Here is a 20,259-nt window from a genome sequence, read left to right on the forward strand (position 1 = left end):
AAAAAGACCAGACCCTCCGACCCTGTGTAGACTATCGGGAACTGAACAGAGTCACGATTAAAAACCGCTATCCCCTACCTCTGATCCCAGAACTTTTTCAAAAATTGAGATCGGCTGTTATTTTCACCAAACTTGATCTGAGAGGAGCCTATAACTTGGTCCGTATACGAGCAGGCGACGAGTGGAAGACTGCGTTCCGAACTCGTTTTGGGCATTACGAGTATCTGGTGATGCCTTTTGGATTGTGCAATGCCCCAGCCACCTTCCAGCACTTGATTAATGATGTCTTCCGGGACTTCCTGGACATTTTTGTCATCGTTTACCTTGACGATATCTTGATCTTCTCCAGGTCCCTGGAACAGCACCGGGGGCACGTCAGCAGAGTTTTACTTCGGCTCAGGCAACATGGACTATACGCCAAGGCCGAGAAATGTAAGTTCGAGCAACAAGAGATCCAATTCCTTGGCCTTGAAATCTCCCCAGCAGGCGTCAGGATGGATCCGCAAAAGGTCGCTGCTGTTCTCGAGTGGCCAGCCCCCACCGACAAGAAAGGCGTCCAGCGCTTTGTAGGCTTCGCCAATTTCTACAGAAAGTTTATTAAAGGGTTCTCGGCCATTATCTCCCCCATCACCCAGCTTACTAAGCAGAATATGCGCTTTCTTTGGAGTCCTGAAGCCCAGGTCGCCTTCGAAAAACTCAAGGACTTGTTCACCTCTGCCCCCATCCTCAGTCATCCGGATCCATCTAGACCCTATATTCTGGAAGTAGACGCCTCCGAGATAGCAGTAGGGGCGGTGGTCTCCCAACGCTTTGGTAAAGACGACCTGATGCACCCCGTAGGGTTCTTCTCCCGAAAACTCTCTCCAGCGGAGAAGAATTATGATGTAGGAGATCGGGAACTACTTGCCATTAAATCGGCCTTGGAGGAGTGGAGATACTTACTGGAGGGGGCGGTACACCCCGTGCTCATCTACACGGATCACAAAAATCTCGAATACCTCCGCACCGCTAAACGACTGAAACCTCGGCAGGCCCGCTGGGCCCTCTTTTTCTCCCGATTCAGTTTTCACATCACCTATCGCCCTGGATCAAGAAACACCAAGCCGGATGCACTCTCTCGCATGTTTGACAATCCTAAGGACTCTGCACCTCCGGATACTATCCTCCCTGCTAACTCCTTTCTTCTCATCCAACCGGGCCTAGTTTCTTTGCTCAAGAGTGCCTCTTCCACATCTTCCTGTCCCCCAGGAATCTCATTAACATCCAGAGAGGGCCTGCTCTGGAAAGACAACCTAATCTTCGTTCCTGAGGAGGTGAGAGTTAAGGTTTTGGGGCTCCTCCATGACCATCCACTCGCGGGTCACTTTGGTGTCCGCAAGACCTTAGAGCTGATACAACGTTCCTTCTGGTGGCCAGGCATGAGGGAGTTCTGCAAGCAGTACGTGAACTCTTGTCCAGTATGTTGCCGGAATAAGATTCCCAGGAATCGGGCCTGGGGCCTGCTTAAGCCTCTCCCCGCACCCGACCGCCCCTGGCAGATGATTACTATGGATTTCATCGTAGAACTCCCCCCCTCTGAGAACTGTACCGCCATCTTTGTTGTGTGTGACCGTCTGTCTAAGATGGCCCACTTTCTTCCCTTGAAGGGGACTCCTTCTGCTACCGAAACGGCTCACGTTTTTATTAAGGAAATAATCAGGCTTCACGGGGTCCCCACCAACATTGTATCTGACAGAGGGGTGCAATTCACCTCCCGTTTCTGGAGAGCCTTATGCGGAGCTCTGAAAATTGAATTGGCCTTGTCCTCCGCCTACCACCCACAGACTAACGGGCAAACAGAACGCACCAACCAAACCCTCGAACAGTATATCAGATGTTTTTCTTCCTTTGTCCAGGACGATTGGGTTTCCCTGTTACCTTTGGCGGAATTCGCCTACAACAATGCCAGCCATGCTACCACCGGGCAGTCCCCGTTCTTTTCCAATTACGGTTTTAACCTGTCTTTTCTTCCCGATATCCCTACAGAATCGCATGTACCAGCAGTTCAGGACACAGTATCCTTTCTTCAGCAGAACAACCGGATCCTGCAGGAGGCTATAACCAAGGCTCAGGCTGACAGCAAGAAGAGTTTCGATCAAGGAAGAAGGGGAGAGTTGATCCTTCAAGTCGGGGACCAGGTATGGCTGTCTTCCTCTAATTTAAAATTAGCATGTCCCTCCAGGAAGTTGGCACCAAAGTTTCTGGGTCCATTTCCCGTTAAAAGGAGGATTAACGAGGTATCTTATGAGTTGTCTTTACCCGATTCCATGAGAATACACCCAGTCTTCCATGTAGCTCTACTCAAGCCTGTCATACCTGACCCCTTCCCTGGTAGAGGAACAAGACCACCCGATCCTGTGCTGATTGACGGCAGTGAGGAGTTCGAAGTGGAGGCCATCTTGGATTTCAGAAGACGACGGGGACAAGGTCAGTTTCTGATTAAGTGGAAGGGCTATGGCCCAGAGAGTAATTCATGGGAACCTGCTACTAACATACATGCCAATAGACTAATACAGGCCTTCTTTGCTGCACACCCAGAGAAAAGACCTACTAGGGGCACCCGGAGGTTGCCCCTTGTGGGGGGGCAATGTCAGGGATCCGCTCGTCCTGCGCGATCGGCTCTCCGTGCGCGCGTGCACGTTCGTGCAGCGGGTCGTCGTAGGCACGAGCGTCTTCCAACGCGCGCGGGTGCACGCCGTTCGTGTGTGCGCGCGGTACACGCACGCACGGGCGAGCGTTAGCACGATTGGCGCCAGTGGCCCTTTTTAAAGGCACAGTTGCAGCAGCTCTGTGCTGTCTCGTCTGCAGCTCGTGCCTGTGTATACCTGCTTGTTTACCTGCTACCTACCTGATATCCGACCCGGCTCCGTCTGACCTTGTTGACCTCTCCTGCTCCGACCCCGGCTTGTTTGACCCTTCCTGAACTGATCTCCTGTTGCCGAACTCTGCTTGTACCTGACACCTCTGCTTGTTCCTGCATCACTACCTTGTATCCTGAGGACCCATCCAACCTGATCCAGTGGCCTGCAGTCCTCAGCCTTCCTACTACTGAGAGTCCCTGCTCCTGAGAACCCTCATCTCCGGATACCTGCTACTGCTCCCGGCTGGACTCTCCTACCCCACTGCGCTCCGGTCTCCCTGTCCCCATTCCAGCGAGACCAGAACCAGAGCCGTAAGAGAGGTCCCCTTCTACTAAGACAGACTCAATACCTGAAGTTCCTAACAACCACATTCAACTACTTGGAATATCTAGGTCGGTTTCTCAGCCTAGAAGAAATCTTCTTTAAAAGCATGAAAAGGGCTAAGATCTAAGATACTTGGGTCTGATCATAAGTACACTCAGAAAACGGTATTCTTGCCCCAGGCAAAGATCAGCGCCATAAGGGAACTGATTTAAGTGATCGAAGGAAGATGAATTCTTCTATTCAACTTTGCATGAGGTTGTTGGGAAAGATGGTGGCTTCATTCAAGGCCGTTCCTTATGCTCAGTTTCATTCGAGACTGCTGCAAAACATTATCCTATCGGCTTGGAACAAAGGGTTCAATCTCTAGATTCCCAATGTGTCTGACTCCAAAGCCTATGAATACATAAAAGCGCCCGATCTTGGCTGATCTTGGAGGCTAAGAAGGGTCAGGCCTGCTAAGCACCCGGATGGACCACCTGGAAATACCAGGTACTGTAGGCTGGGTAAGCCGGAGCCTCAGTTTATGGTTAATATGGTTTATGGTTAATATCCAAAAATCTGCAAAGGGTAAAATCCTTCCTTCAGTTACCACAGAAGTGGTCCAGATCAGAGATGACCTTGCCCATTATCATTCTAGAAATTCAGGCAGAGCACTTGGTTCTGAGGGCCTGAACGTTCAGTTTACGGTATTGTCCTGCCAGGATTCAATTGGACTATGCCACAGCAATGGCCTATATTAATCACCAATGGGGCACAAGAAGTTGTGCGGCCCAGAGAAAGGTGAATCATATCCTATCTTGGGCAGAAAACAATGTACTTTGCCTATCGGCGGTCTTCATTCTAGGAATAGAAAATTGGCAGGCAGACTACTTGAGTCGCCAGCAGTTGTTCCTGGGAAAATGGTTCCTTCACCCCGATATCTTCCGCTCAATATGTCAAAGATGGGGGATCCCAGACATAGATCTGTTTACGTCCAGGTTCAACAAAGAGATCGACAACTTTGTGTCAAAAACAAAGGACCCGCTAGCATGTGGAACAGATGCCTTGCTATTCCCGTGGAATCGGTTCTCACTGATTTATGCATTCCCTCATATTCTGCCTGCGTCCACGACTTCTTCGCAGGATCCAGCAGGAAGGTAAGTCTGTGATTCTTGTGGCCTCCAGTGGGGCCCAGGAAATCTTGGTATGGAGGGATCATAAAGATGACAATAGGGGACCCATAGACCCTACCACCGCGGCCAGACCTTCTTTCGCAAGGTCTGGTATTGCATCCTACTTTACAAACGCTAAATTTAATGGTTTGGCTATTGAGACCCACACTCTGAAGAAATGTGGGCTGTCAGGTTCAGTGGTTTCTATCTTGATTAATGCAAGGGAGCGGGCCTCCATAATTATATATTATGGAGTCTGGGAAGCATATGTCTCCTGGTGTGAAACCAGGGCTTGCACCCCAGGAAATAGGTCAAAGGCAGAATCCTTAACTTTCTGCAGATGGGGTGAGAAATACCACATGCTTCGCTTTCTTTGGTTCATAACTTTATTCAGGGGGTAACATTCTGGGGTTTAATCCCCAGTTAGGTCACCCCTGAACCCTTGGGACTTGAATTTAGTTTTTGGCGGCATTACAAAACAGCCTTTTTTTGGACCGATACGACATATTCCCTTGGTCCTTTTTTGACAAGGAAACTATTTTTTCTGGTAACCATATCTGCTGCAAGAAGGCTATCAGAATTGGCTGCTTTTTCTTGTAAAGATCCATATTATTATTGTTCACAAGGATAAGGTAGTATGGCGTCCTCATCCTAACTTTTTACCGAAGGTAGTATCAGGTTTTTATCTAAACCAGGATATTATTCTATCTTCATTTTTCCCAGAACCCTGTTCTGTGGAAGAAAAATCACTACATTCTCTTGATGTGGTGAGAGCAGTCTACTTAAATACGACGTTCAGATTCGGAAAACTGATGTTTTGTTTGTATTGCCTAAAGGGCCTAAAAGAGGACAGGCAGCATGGAAATCCACTATTCTAAATGGATTTGACAAGTAATAGTTCTAGCTTATGGTTTAAAGAGGTAGTTTCTACCCTCTCAAATCAAAACGCACTCCTCTAGGGCTGTTAGTGCTTCGTGGGCAGTGCATGACTAAGCGTACATGGCTTGAATCTGCAAGGCCGCAACTTGGTCTTCAATCCATACATTTACCAGATTCTTTTAGGTGGATGTAAAAAGACATGAGGATGTCACCTTTGGGCGTAGTGTACTGCAGGCAGCAGTATAAGTCCTCTGATCTCATGGTACCCTAATTCTGTTCTGTCTCCCTCCCCTCTGTTGGCATTGCTCTAGGACATCCCACATAGTAATTACTATGGCTCTGTGTCCTGTGATGTACGATTAAAGAAAATAGGATTTTTATAACAGCTTACCTGTGAAATCCTTCTCTTTTGAAGTACATCACAGGACACAGAGGTCCCAGGCCTCTTTCTAGTATACACGTGTATTACTTTGCCACAAAACTGAGATGTTCCCGGTATGGAAGGGATTATATAGGGAGGCAATTTCCTGTTTAGGGTGTACCAGTGTCCCGCACCTGAAGGTGGACTGTAATTACTATGGCTCTGTGTCCCGTGATGCACTTCAAAACAAAAGGATTTCACAGGTGAGCTGTTATAAAAATCCTATTTTTGTTGACAGGCTGAACATAAACCATTAAATCACACTTACTTTTTTCCTTAACCCGTAGATTTCTGCAGCATAATATAGCTCTTCCAAGGCTATGGCAAGAAGAAAATGGAACCTGGGGTTCTTTGGTTGAAGCTTAATTGCTGAAGCATAGGCAGCTGCAGTTTGGTTCAAGGCATCCAGAGCTAACATTCCATCCTTGTTGTCAAGCCTATCTCCTGAAATTCAATGTATAATAACTGTTCACTATATATTTATTTAATTTTGCAATTCAGCTGATCTTCCCAGACCCATGACCTGACTGAGGATGTTTTGAAAAGGCTGTGTAGTGTCACAATGTGAAGATCTCAAGATTGGGGCTTCAGATAAGTATTAACCCAAGGGAGATCCATTATGGGTCAGCATTGTCAGAATTATTGTCAGTAGCATGCAAACTAAAATATACCTGTTGGATGGAGTTAGCTGCTAAATGTTTTTTATTTTTTTAAATTAAGGTTTGATATACAGATACTACTACATTATGAAAATGGCAATTCATTGTGTGAGCATATACACAATGCAAAGAACAATACACAAATGACATTAATGCAAAATAGCCAATCAGAGATTTACCTCTCACTGTCCTGACTGCCCTAATAAAGTACGGTAATAACGGTAATAGGTGTTGTGCATTTATGTAGAGTGTAAAAAAAATCCCGGCATTGCGCTATTTCTGCAAACTATGACAGGGTAAAGTGCAGTGACCCATAACAACCAATCAGATGTCATAATTTTCTTTGCAGTGCAGTCAGTTTTAAGAATAATTTTAACACTCAGCAGGTACATATTTAGTGGGAATTGTAAAAAATTAAAAATAAAATAAAGTGTATGACAAGCAAAAACTTTTTTTTAGTTTTGTATACAGTGGAGAAGCATTAAGTTGGTTATAGATGGACTGAAATTTCGTCCGCTTCAGCAGGCAGTGGCCAAATTTTGATCCATCTATGGCCATTCCTGCTAGTCAAAAGTCAATCCTCCTCCTGCTCTTCTCCAGGATTTCTCCGGAGCCTCTCCCATCCTCTGGAACTTCCACCTGTCCAGCTATCCCCGACTCTTGCTACCTTCAGGCGATCCCTGAAAACTCATCTCTTCAGGAAAGCCTATCACGTCCCCAACTAATCTTTTACAACTTCCATCAGCTCATTCCCCACAGTTACAAACCTTTTGTATCACCTGCCCCACCCTATTAGATTGTAAGCTTTTCTGAGCAGGGCCCTCTTAATCCTCTTGTATTTTATTGTATTATAACTGTTTTGTCTCCCTTTTATATTGTAAAGCGCTGCGTAAACTGTTGGCGATATATAAATCCTGTATAATAATAATAATAATTGGTTTCTCTCAAATGGGAATGTTGGAAATTTTTTATTGGATCAGTATATTCTCACAGTTGAGGAGTCCCACTGTCAGAATACGATAGCGCAGCAGGGGGTATCCATTCGTTTTCCTGATCAGCCAGCTGGCTGATCAAAATAAAAACCATCCATCTATGACCAACTTTAGTATGCCTGCTGAGATAACTACAGGGGACAGATACAAGACTAGTCACCCTGTACATGGAGAGATAGCATAAACGGGTCTTTATTACAGGAAACTTTTGCACAAAAACAAAAGGCACTAAAGTTCATGTAACAATACACATGTCTATTGTATTTTACAATGTTAGTTTTGCCTGTATTTCAGCTTTATAATAAAGAGCAATTTCCAAAGTTCAGTCACACATAATAACCAATCAGCAATCCACTTTCATTTTTCTGGCTGGTCTAAATTATTATAGAGATATTCCATTGCTCCTCCATGTTTACTGTGCTTGGCATATCTTCATCGCTCCTTACCCTACCTTATTAGGCAAGCCCAGAACTTTAATTATACTTTGCAGGCAGTTTAAGGTCACAGTATGAAGAAAGTTTTTATTTGGCAGATACATTAAACATATTAAAAACAAATGCTCACCTGACTTTAGTAGGATCTTCTTATAAAAGCGTGTATTTTCTTCTGCATGACTACAAAGCTGGTCTGTATCCTTATTATGAATTTGTTGGAGCCTTTTCTCCCAATTTCTTTCCTGTGAAAAAAGGTCAGCGGGGTGGATAAATAAGTTAATAGAGATAGTTATACGTGCAACAAAATACGCATTTGTTAAAATAAAATAAATAAATCAATTAATACCTTCAGCAAAAAAACAATTGAGTCAAAATATCTCTAAGCAACCAGGCTATGACCTCCTTGTCCACCCTATGGGTCTGAATACTGGAAGCCACAGCAGACTGTCTCATACGTATTTATTTATTTTTTCTTTCAGCATGTCTTTGGAGTGTGGGAGGAAACCCAGAGAGAACATAAAAACTCCAGGCAGGTAGTGTCGTGGTTGGGATTTGAACCAGTGACCCTGTTCTAACTGCTAGGTGAGAGTGCTACCCACTACACCACTGTGCTGTCCATCGCATATGTATTTGATATCCCACTCATATGATGCCTATATAATCTACTTATTTATGGTTTTCACACATAGCCTGGTCCACCTTATGTGACACAACCATTGAATTTAAATCTTTGATTTATGAGAGTGCTACCCACTACACCACTACACCACTGTGCTGTCCATCTCATATGTATTTGATATCCCACTCATATGATGCCTATATAATCTACTTATTTATGGTTTTTACACTTAGCCTGGTCCACCTTATGTGACACAACCACTGAATTTAAATCTTTGATTTATGTATGACAAGTTCTGGACGATAGCCACTACTGTTCGCATATGGATATTTTCCTGTTGTGTCCTTTTCTTTGATTTGTAAAACAATAAAAACTTTTTCACCTCTAAATAACTCTAAGCTGCTAAATCTATATAAAAAGGATACATAACATTATAGGTCAAATTGTGCACTATTCCTTTGTGCTAATAATCATTCATTGTATAAATCCTTACTTTGAAGTACAGATTACTATTGGTGGGTGTGAAATTAAATTTGTATTGGAATTCAACCTATGATTTTTAATTAGAAAGAGGGAAGTTGCTACAAATTGCTAAAATTAATAAATAATCAAATCCAAATACCTCTAATGCCGCGTACGCTCGACCAGACTTTCCGTCAGACTAGGTCCGGCGGTCTTCCCGACGGACTTTTGGCGGAGTTCCGATGGACTTTCCGAATGAACGGACTTGGCCACACACAACTAAGTCTGTTCGAAGTCTGTTCATTTTGAACGTGATGACGTAAGACGGGACTAAAAAAGGAAGTTCAATAGCCAGTAACCAATAGCTTCCCTTGCGTCGTATTTGGTCCATCAGACCAGCATACAGAAGAACGGTTTTCCCAATAGGAATAGAGTCCATCGGATATATTTGAAACATGTTCTATTTCTAGGTCCATCGGATTTTTTTAAATTAAAAATGATTGGATTAGCCCACACACGATCGGATTGTCCGACGGACTGATTCCATCGGACCTAGTCTGCCAGAAAGTCCGGTTGTGTGTATACGGCATAAGCAGCAATATTTATATCAATAGAATAAATAAAATCTGTAGGTGACATTTTCATGTTGTGCTAGTGCTAATCCACAGCCTCGAAAAATTTACGAGTATGACAATTGATGGGTGTGCGAGGTGTGTCTAAAAAGTTGGGTGAATGGTAGCAAAAAACAAAACAGAGGTAACAAACAAATTACCTTTATTGGCCTTCAAAATCACCATCCTTCACAACACAATTTTGGCAACGTTCATAAAGTTTCTGGAGACTGTCATAAAAGCCTCTTTAGGAATTGATCGCAGAACAGCTGTCTTGGATTTCAGCCATGTCCACAAAATGTGTGCTTTTCATGATGCTGTTCAGGAAAACAGAAAGAAGTCTGCAGGCTCCAGATCAGGGGAGTATGGTGGATGATCGAGAACAGGTATACCACGCTGAGCCAAGAATTGGTGCACACAGATAGCACCGCGTGCAGGCATGTTATCGTGAAGCAACATCCACTGTCTGGTCTTGTACAACTCTGGCCGAACATGGCAAACGTTTCAAAACGTCCTCGTAAAATGCGGGATTCACGGTTTGACCTGCAGGAATAAATTCCTGATGTATGATGCCATGGTTGTTGAAGAAGGCAATAAACATTATCTTGACCTTGGACTTTTGCAGGCGACTCTTTTTGGGTCGCGGGGAAGATGGTGAATACCATTCCATCGTTTGCTGCTTGGATTCCAGATTGAACCGGTTGCACCAGGTCTCATTCCCTGTTATGATGGTTCACAGAAAGGATGAATCCTGGTCACATTTGGTAATGAAATCTCCAGAGGTTTCCATTAGTTTTACCTTCTGTTTGTCTGTGAGCTTGTCCGGCACAAACCGGAAACAGCTCTTCCGCTTACCCAAATCTTTGCAGACGATGGCGCGCACCATGTCCTTGCTAACGTCCAATTCTTCTGCCACCAATCGTAGGGTCAATCGCTGATCTCATGCCAGCATTTGTTGCACTCGCTTGATCATGTCTGGGGTTCTGTTTGTCGACAGCTGACCCATACATGGCTCATCCTCAGTCACTTCCCATCACAAAAGCATTTGAACCAGACGTAAACACATTTCCTGCACACGCCTTCCATCCTGTTAACTTGCACCAAAATTTCATGTGTCTCTGTCACTGTTTTCCGCAATTTGTAGCAGAACTTGATGTTCACCAGTTGCTGCATTGCACTGTGACCCTACCTCTCCCACTAACTGTTCAACTGCCCGCAGTGGGTTTATCCTGATGGTCACGTGTACTCCACGGTAGGTGGTGCTTATTTAACGTGTCTCTGGGTAGCCACCTGGCCTACGTTGACGTTGAGATATTGGACCACTCACCAAACTTTATAGACACACTTCATATATTAGCAGGGCCTTTTACTCTGAGAATAAGGTATTCTCTCCCCACTGTCCCCTGGGTCAACCTCATCTCCACCCCCTACCCCCCCTAACCGCACCAGCGTCTTTTAGAAAATAGATCCCCCGGCAGCAACAATACATTTTCCAACAGTAAATCCCCCCACCCCTCCAAAAATAACAATCAACCCCCAGCAGCAACATAAAAAAATTCCAGCATCAAAAATAAACAGAAGATTCCCTGGGCTGCAGCAACAATAATCTGCAGCAGCAGCAATAGATCGCTTAGCCTGTAGCAGATCTCAGTGTCCACAGCAGGGACCTGTACAGATTGCATTAAAAAAAAAATTCTCATGTCTCAGAGTGGCCAGATACGTTAACAAAAATGTCAATTACTTGACATGTTTCTCCATATTTGGAGCTATGGTGATACCCTAATAGGTAAGTTCTAAATATAATTCATAAAGTAATACATTTAAAAATAAAAAGCGATTATGCAATTCAGCTAAACAATAGTGTTTAGTAGAGCTTCTTATGCAATCGAATATTGGAAAAACTATTAAAATTGGCAAATCATTTGCCAATGGAAATCAAGAAAAAAAGAAAACAAAAATAATTTAATAATAATAAAAATCATCTAATAAAGCCTTTGTTGTAAATGTCATTTAAGGGTGCTCAGCCAGAAAGTAAGGAGGTTTGCTTTGTTTTGCAAAGTACTGGTAAAAGAAGTTGTGAAATGGTATAAACATGTCAAGTGTGTGCAGCAGAGCCATGGTTCAAGACACCGTAAGCAGTGATGCATTATCACATTGTTTTTTTTTATTGTGCTTGTTAAATTTAATGAAGTTCACTGTAGCAAGTCATAAAGTGGCATAACTACTAACCTCATACTTAAACTTTCTGCTACACAGATCAAAGGATGCCTTTACACAGGAATAATATATCAGGGATTTTCTTTAATAAGACAGCTATACATTAACCCATTAGATGTTAGAGGCAGTAAATACAATTGGAACCCCTGAAGAGAAAGAGGATTTACTTTAATGCTCTTTGACTATTACAAACGTGCACGATTTTCAAATCATCAGAAAGGGGTTTTAATACACAAATATGAAAAAAACTGTTACAAATGCAAAATATATTGTATCATTAAAAAGTGCAAGGTAAAATACTGCATTAAGGAAAATGGGGTGTAATACAATATAAGATTAATGAAAGGGTGTTCATAGACAAATGAGAGCAGTCAGATCATGTGGTTTCCTAGCTTACTATGGGAGAAAGCAATAAAGATCTGGACCAATTCTCTAACCTGTCTCCCTCATAAAAGAGGTCACCTTGTAGATATGAACTCATCTGAAAATAGCCTCAATAGTCTCAAGCATATAACAAAAAGACAGAAAATCATATTCTTTGTTTAACCTTCTATCTATATAACGACTAAGTAAAACTATTATGGATTGGGGCAATTTTTTTCAACTGAGGTATTATTTATTTATTATAGGTACTTATATAGCATCATCAATTTATTCAGCGCTTTACACATACAGTATATTATACATACACATCAGTTCCTGCCCTCAATCTAAGTTTCCTAACTCACATTCATACATGCTAGGACCAATTGGGACACAAGCCTAATAACCTACTGGCATGTTTTCAGACTCCAGGAGAAAACCAGAGTACCCAGAGGAAACCCAGGCACAGGTAGAATATGCAAACTCCAGGCAGTTAGTGCTGTGGTTGGGATTCAAACCGATGACCCTAGTGCTGCTAGGCAGAAGTGCTAACCAGTTAACCATTGTACTATTGACTATTTAACATTAAATATGCCTAGGGCCCAAGATTTACAACACACTATGAATTTTCTAAAAAGAGAACACAGCAAAAGCTGTTTGCTTTCAGATCTCTGATTAAAATTTTGTACGGAGTTGTCTTAGGGCCTGTTTAAATCAAAGTATTGCTTTAAAGGCAGAAGGTTTTTATCTTAATGCTTTCTATGCATTAAGATAAAAAGCCTTCTGTATGCAGAAGCCCTTGGCCCCCCAATACTTGCCAGAGCCCCATCTCTGTGGAGCAAAGTGCACGAATGTCTGGGACTCTCCCTCCTGATTGGCTGAGACACAGCAGCAGTGCCATTGGCTCCTGTTGCTGTAAATCAAAGTCAGTTAGCCAATCAGAATAAAGACAGGGGGGGGGGGGGCGAACTGCAGCTCCCTGTCTTAACCACTTCAGCCCCGGAAGAATTTACCCCCTTCCTTCCTTTTTGCGATACGGCACTGCGTCGCTTTAACTGATATTTGTGCTGTCGTGCAATGTTGTACCAAAACAAAATGTATGTCCCTTTTTCCCCACAAATAGAGCTTTCTTTTGGTGGTATTTGATCACCTCTGCTGTTTTTATTTTTTGAGCTATAAAAAAAAAACAATATTTTTTTACTACATTAAATATCCCAAATAAAAAAAAAAAGTCTTCATCAGTTTAGGTCAATATGTATTCTTCTACATATTTTTGGTAAAAAGAAAAAAAGATCGCAATAAGTGTATATTGATTGGTTTGTGGAAAAGTTACAAAATAGAGGATAGATTTATACTAGTAATGGCGGCGATCAGCAATTTTTATCAGGACTGAGACATTGCGGCAGACAGATCGGACACTTTTGACACTTTTTTGGGACCATTGACATTTATACAGCGATCAGAGCTAAAAATAGCCACTGGTTATTGTATAAATGTCACTGGCAGGGAAGGGGCTAACACTAGGGGGCTATTAAGGGGTTAACCGTGTTCCCTAGATATGTTTCTAACTGTGAGGGGATATAACTGACTAGAGGATGAGACCATCTTAGTAGGAACAGACGATCTGTTTCTCCTCCCCTGTCAGAACAGGGATTTATTTTATTTTTTCTTCCTTTCTCCCTTTCTCTTTTCCCCTTTGGCTCCTCTCTCTTTTCGTCCCCTTCTTTCTCTCTTTTCCTTTTTTCTCTTTCTTTCATTTCTGTCCACTCATGTCTCCCATTTTCCTTAGCAGTGCATCTGCCTGCTGCAGTTCTTGAGGTTATTGGTTTGTTCATATCCAATTGATTGTATTTTTGTTTTTCACTATTTTTTCACTATTTATCCACAGTTTGCATCACCATTTTTTTCCCTTTTTTTTCTCTTCACCCGTTTCCTTCTTTTTTCTCACCCTTTTTTTGCACCACTCTAACTTTAACAACATTTCAATCACCTAGTCATCACACCCCTGGGGCATTCCCTCACTTAGTACCAAATAGTTTTGACATTTTTACCTTATGTACTTTATTCCACTCAGACTCCAGCCCCTTGATTTGTCAATTTCCCCCAGTCACCGCGGAAGACTTTACCGGTGATGCCCTGTGCTTTGTATGCACCCGGACTTCTTCCCCTCCCTTACTTAATTGTACCATTTTTACATATTTTTGATTACCTTGTCATTAATCTTGTGTCTATCTACAGATGGATTTCCTGATGAAGCGGTTTATCTTGCAAAACTAATTGAAGTACTATGTATGACCAAGTCACCTTTGTTTTAATTCCACTGTTATGTATTATGTATTAATAAATTTTTCTTAAATTTTACAAATGTCTATACATTCTATTGTACCTTTCCTGTTTTGTGCCGCGATAGTCTACTTGCACCTTTCCCTGGTGAGCCTAGGCTTCCAAACCTCTATTCCATTTAAGTCTTGGATGATGGTACAACCACTGCCCTAATTTCACACTTATTGTTATCACTTTTTGAGGCCACCTAATCTCTTTCACACAGAAATCCCCGTTCTTGCTCTCGTGTCCACAATCACGGGTGACCGGCGGCGATCGTGCCCACAGGCCCCGCGCATCGGGCTCCCCGCCGGGCAACACACACGCACCTGCTATGGCTCTTAAAGGAGCTGACTTACATATACAGCGATTTGCGCAGGAGAGCCATCCTGCCGCCGTATATGTACAGGATCCGGTCGGGAAGTGGTTAATGGACACAGGGAGCTGCAGCTCAGCATGGGTGCTCCCATAGCAAGCTGCTTGCTGTGGGGGCACTCAACAGGAGGGAGGGGCCGGGAGCACAGAAGAGGCACTCAAGAAGAGGAGGATCCAGGCTGCTCTGTGCAAATCCACTGCAACAGAGCAGGTAAGTATAACGTTTGTTATTTTTATAGAAAAAGACTTTACAATCACTTTAATGCACACATGCATTAAAAAACCTATTCATTTTGAAAAGGCTGCAATGCACCAAAGATGTTGTATGCCACACTTAACACTTAACCACAATGCACAGATCAGTCACATCTTTTCACAGTGGTGCATTACAATTTACATGTACATAATAACCATGCAGTTATAATTTTTACACAACAGATTACATAAATAGTGTTAGTTGATTACAATATGCTTTTTGAATAAAATGGTTTATATTACCTGTAGGGTATGCTTGAAGTAAGGCTCTGATGCTTTATCAAGAATAAAATCGCTCTTAAACCATTCTGTTTCTGTAACTGCCTATTAAGAAACACACGTAATTACATAAATATAATGCAATTTATGATGAGATCTCATTTTAAAGTAGAACTCCCAGCTACCATCCCAACTTTCTGACATCAATCAGAAATGGTATGCTATTCCGATAGTTTGCATTAGCTCAGTACAGGTCTAGACGGGAATTGCTCATATGAGTTACTTCATGAAAAATACTCATTTACCCATCAATTACACCTTCTTTTAAAAGTTATGTTAATATTGAAACAAAGGCGTTAATACCATTTGAGTCACTGACCTGGAATTGTAATGAAAACCAGTTTTTTTTTTTTACTTTTGTCGGACTTCAAAAGCTGCATAAGTACTGAAGCCAGAGACAACCAGGGAACTAGCATTTACAGAAGGAGGTAGACAATGAGATCCTGCATATTTCTCTAATTACAGGCTTTATTTAACAACATATACAATTTAAAAAAATGCAGTTATGGTGCTTTTGCATTGTTTAAAATCAACATGGCATGAACTAGAATACCCCCCTTCATTGACTCTGAGACATAAAAACAGTACAGAGAGTGGACAACCTTAGCATCCAGGTCTGTCGGTGGTTTGAACAGACAATTTTTTGCATGATTTCCCAGGTCAGTCAGTTTTAAGATATCTCCACAACCTTCAAAAAGAAAGACCAATTTACAATACTTTAGACATGTGCAGAACGGAAAAATTTGTATCAGATAGTTTCGTTATGTTACTAATTTTGTTTGGAATTTGTTTAGTTTTGTTTCATTTAATTTCTTAATTTTCTAAATTCCAAATTTTTCAGAACTATTCAAATTTGGATCTGTCGAATAATTATCAACCGATTTGAATTCTGTATGAATAATAGCTGGTTGTTAAGGAGCAAGCCCGGAAACTGGCCGCCACGCCCTAACAACCGATAAGTCATCAGCTGTCAGTGGGCTTCCCCGCTGACAGATGAATGTAAAAAGTAGAATGCTGGCAATAGAAAATTCTGAATAAAAACAGCATGGGATCTCCTCCCCAATGGATTTTACGGAAAACCTGTGTGGAGGGCGGTGTGATTGATGATGGATCTACACTGTTTTGGCTTTTTTAATAAAGGAATTGTCATAGACTTGTGTAGTGTCTTTATTCACTTTTTAAACATTTTTGGTGAATGGGTAGGCCATACTCATTCACATGGGGGGGCTGTGATCTGTGAGCCCCTTCCAGATTCCAATATGCCCCCACCTGCAGACCCCCATAATCAGTGCCTAGGGTCGTGGGGATGAGGCCCCTGTCCTCATCAACATGGGGATAAGGTGCTTTGGGGTTTGGGGGCAGAGCTCCCTCTGCCCCAAAGAACCCCCCATTATTCAGGGCATGTGGCCTGGTATGGTTCAAAAAGAGGGGCACTTGCTCGGCCCCCCTTTCCTGGCCTGCTGAGCTGCATGCTCACGGTCTTTTTTCAGAATTTTCTGAATTTCAGAATTTTCTATTGCCGGCATTCTTTTGTTTAAATTTCAGCTGACAGCTGATGAGACATCAGCTGTTAAGGAAACGGCAGCCGTCTTCCCGGCCCGCTCCTTAAGGCCGCGTACACACGCGGGGACTGTTCGCCCAACTTTGTCCGTCAAACAGTTTCGGCAAACAGTCCGCTCAAAATTAGCATGGACGGACATGGCCACACACGACGAACGAACAGTTTGCTGAAACCGTGCGCGATGACGTGAACGGCACGTACGACGGGACGAAAAATACGACGTCCTATACACTGCATTATAACTTTCGGCGTGTAAATCCTTTCTGAGCATGCGCGGAACTTAGTTTGACGAACAAGCCTACACACGAGGGGACTGTTCGCTGAAACAAAGTTTCAGCGGACAGTTTCTCGGAATTTCCGAAAAACCTTGTTCAGCGGACTGTTCGCTGAAACTGTCCGCTGAAAGCCCACACACGAGCGGACTGTTTGCCGAAACACTGTTCAGCGGACAAAGTTGGGCGAACAGTCCCCGCGTGTGTACGCGGCCTAACACCCAGCTATCTTTCACACAAATTTAGAATTGGTTGATCGGTTTTCAACCGATCCAAATTCAAATCATTACGAAAATTTGGAATTTGTTAGAAAACGAATAAATGAAACAGCTTTCAACTAAATTCCTTACTATTTCATTCAGAGATTTGGATGTAACCACAAATTTGTCAGAATTTACATTCAGAACTAAACAAATTACACATGTCTACAATACTTTCCTTCTGTAAGTTAACTGATAATGTCACAACTTAGACTGCATAAAATAGGCCTAATGGCGGATGCTGCATGTCAAAGATGTTCTGTATGATCAGCCGACACGTTTCACGTGTTTTGGACATGTCCTCACAACTAAGGGAAGAGTATAAGGAAAATTGGCATTATTATTTATTTAACTCAATGGTCTTTTTTCAACCTCTGTAATTATAAATAGTGAAAAAAATTTCAAGCCTAGGTTTAGCTAAAAATAAAAACAGAAAAATCAGCATAAGGGACATAGCTCACTGTTAGTATGATGTGTCCTTTATGCTGATTCTTCGCCTTTCAGTAAAAAACCTTCCTCTGTCCTACTAACCAACAACCCCCCCTCCCCCCCGCAATCTTCCCGTTAGTGGGGGGTTACAAGAGAGCTCAACTATGCCCATCTTTTCCTACAAGATCCTACAATTATCTATAATTATACTAATTTGAAAACACCAAAGAGTAATAATTAAACATCTTAGGTAGGCCATACACGGTTTGAAAACCGTGTATGGGCAGGCTGAATGTACCAAGTTGATTGCAGGATGGTGGTTGCAGGAAAAAATTTGCTCCATGTATGGCCGGCCTTAAATCGTAACTTTACTGGTTTTTGTAAGTTCCTCCCTCATGCTTCCTTCCCCATCCCTCTTACACATTAGTTAAAAAAATTATTTAAAAAGTAAAAACCTTTTTTTCTTTATTTTTTGTTTTTATTTCCTAAATCCCAACCTAAGCCAGGATGATGTAATGGGCTGCCTGCAGATGCAAATATGCCATGGGTCCCTGCAGGTACTCTGGCAGAGACCCTCATGGCATGTACACCATCTCGCAAACTGGCTCCTGGTTCTAAGAAGCCACATCTGAATGCGCAGATATGATGCAGGGGGTCTGCCAGAGTACTCGAAGAGCTCTCATTTAAAGTCTGCACATGTGCCAGATGTCCAGTAAAAATGGCAGCTCTGGAGAAGCCAGGTAAAGGAAGAACCTTTACTTCAACCAAGATCACATTGGACTCCATTGTCTATTACAAGATCCCAGGTGCCCCCTGAAAGTCTCAACAAATTCTTTGGCTGGATTGAATACTTGTCTGGATTGAGTACTTGAGTACTTTGTACTCATACCTTTCTCAGTCCTGCATACTTATTATTTTCTCTTTTTCTTTAGTTTATCAGTGTTTGAAAGAAACCCTTTTAAGCATGCACATCTAGCCATGTGGTCAGTTACCCTCCACATCACGGACAGCCACAGTGGGTTGAACCAACTTTGTAGAGTTTGTGGTTTACACTCTTTGTTGTTTCTCAGTTTTAAGTTTAATGCTGACCTTTTATTTTTCATTTTGCGTGAACTCCACCTGTTCTGACTGTAATTGAATACCTGAGTACACAATTCCTTACCACTCTGGTTTTGAAAGTGGCTCTGGCAGCAACCTTTGCAATACTTTGAAGCTAAGCTCTGCTTCATCCTTCGACACTGCCTACACCCAGCTGGTTAGGAACCCTGATAACTTATCAGCAACTCACTCAGCATCACAACAACTCATGGACTACTAAACCACCTACTAGCCATAGTCTACATCCGTGGGGTTATTGGTACCCTGGCCAGGAGCAGTTATTCTCTGTATAAATACCTAGAGGCGTTATACTGTAAAACAAGTACAGAATTCTTTGAAAGGTGGCTGCTTTGGTAAAGAACAATGCAATTGTGTTACAGAGACTGAATTAGGGTGATAGAACTATAAGATATGAGCACTATCTGGGCTGTTATCTCTACTCAGTCAACCAACAGATAATCAGTACACATTATGGAAATTGGGCTTTGAAGAACAATACCTCGATAGGCAAAACAGCACATGACACTAGCTTCTGATATCTTCATGTCCAATTCATACTCAGGAACCCTCCAGTCTTCAGTAAGCATTTTCTCATCCAATGGATCTGTTTTTGCTTTTCTTGTTAAAAGATCCATGTATGGTCCTGACATTGTGTGCTTAGGATCACTGCAACAAAACATAAACATTTTCTTTATTTGCAATTGGTACTGTGGCAGCATGGCTCAGCTGCGCGAATTGGCATTATGCTACGTTGGTAGCATAAACGGCCACTGGGGGGGCACCCCCCGCCTGCTCGCCGAGCTGAAGCGAGTGCCCGACGGTCTCGATCACTGCCAGGCTCCCGCGATCGCACGGGGTACACGGAGAACCGGTGGCTGAATGTGTAAACACACAGTTTCCGGTTCTCTGAGCAGTGAACTGACAGATCGTCTGTTCATACAGAGTATGAATAGCGATCTGTTAGTTTCCCTGCACAGTCCCATCCGCCCTTAAGTTAGAATACAAACTAGGATACATATTAACCCCTCCCCTGCCCCTTAGTGTTAACCCCCTCACTGCCAGTGACATTTTTATAGTAATCAATGCAATTTTAATCGTACCGATCGCTGTATTAACCACTTCAGCCCCGGACCAATAAACACCTTAAGGACCAGAGGTCTTTTTCCAATTTTGCACTGCGCTGCTTTAACTGGTAATTGCGTGGTCATGCAATATTGCACCCAAACGAAATTTGCGTCCTTTTCTTCCCACAAATAGAGCTTTCTTTTGATGGTATTTGATTGCCTCTGCGATTTTTATTTTTTGCCATATAAATGGAAAAAGAGCGAAAATTTTGAAAAAAAAATATATTTTCTTCTTTTTGTTATAAGAAAAAT

General features: G+C 42.6%; 1 protein-coding gene across 3 annotated transcripts in view; it reads right to left on the reverse strand.

Moving 5' to 3' along the window:
• The window catches only part of LOC143987310 (uncharacterized), a 134,658-nt gene that overhangs the window by 90,610 nt on the left and 23,789 nt on the right, over nucleotides 1–20,259 (reverse strand). For all 3 annotated transcript variants that reach the window (XM_077485947.1, XM_077485946.1, XM_077485945.1), the window contains exons 6-10: nucleotides 19,383–19,549; nucleotides 15,866–15,951; nucleotides 15,228–15,308; nucleotides 7,891–8,002; nucleotides 5,944–6,119 (exon numbers count right to left, since the gene is read on the reverse strand). In XM_077485947.1, the coding sequence (XP_077342073.1) occupies nucleotides 5,944–6,119; nucleotides 7,891–8,002; nucleotides 15,228–15,308; nucleotides 15,866–15,951; nucleotides 19,383–19,549 (622 nt within the window). The remainder of the gene's footprint in view (nucleotides 1–5,943; nucleotides 6,120–7,890; nucleotides 8,003–15,227; nucleotides 15,309–15,865; nucleotides 15,952–19,382; nucleotides 19,550–20,259) is intronic.

This window comes from Lithobates pipiens, unplaced genomic scaffold, assembly GCF_037356315.1.
Source record: "Lithobates pipiens isolate NorthernLeopardFrog02 unplaced genomic scaffold, aLitPip1_a1.2 Scaffold_18, whole genome shotgun sequence".
In the NCBI taxonomy this organism is placed as follows: domain Eukaryota; kingdom Metazoa; phylum Chordata; class Amphibia; order Anura; family Ranidae; genus Lithobates; species Lithobates pipiens.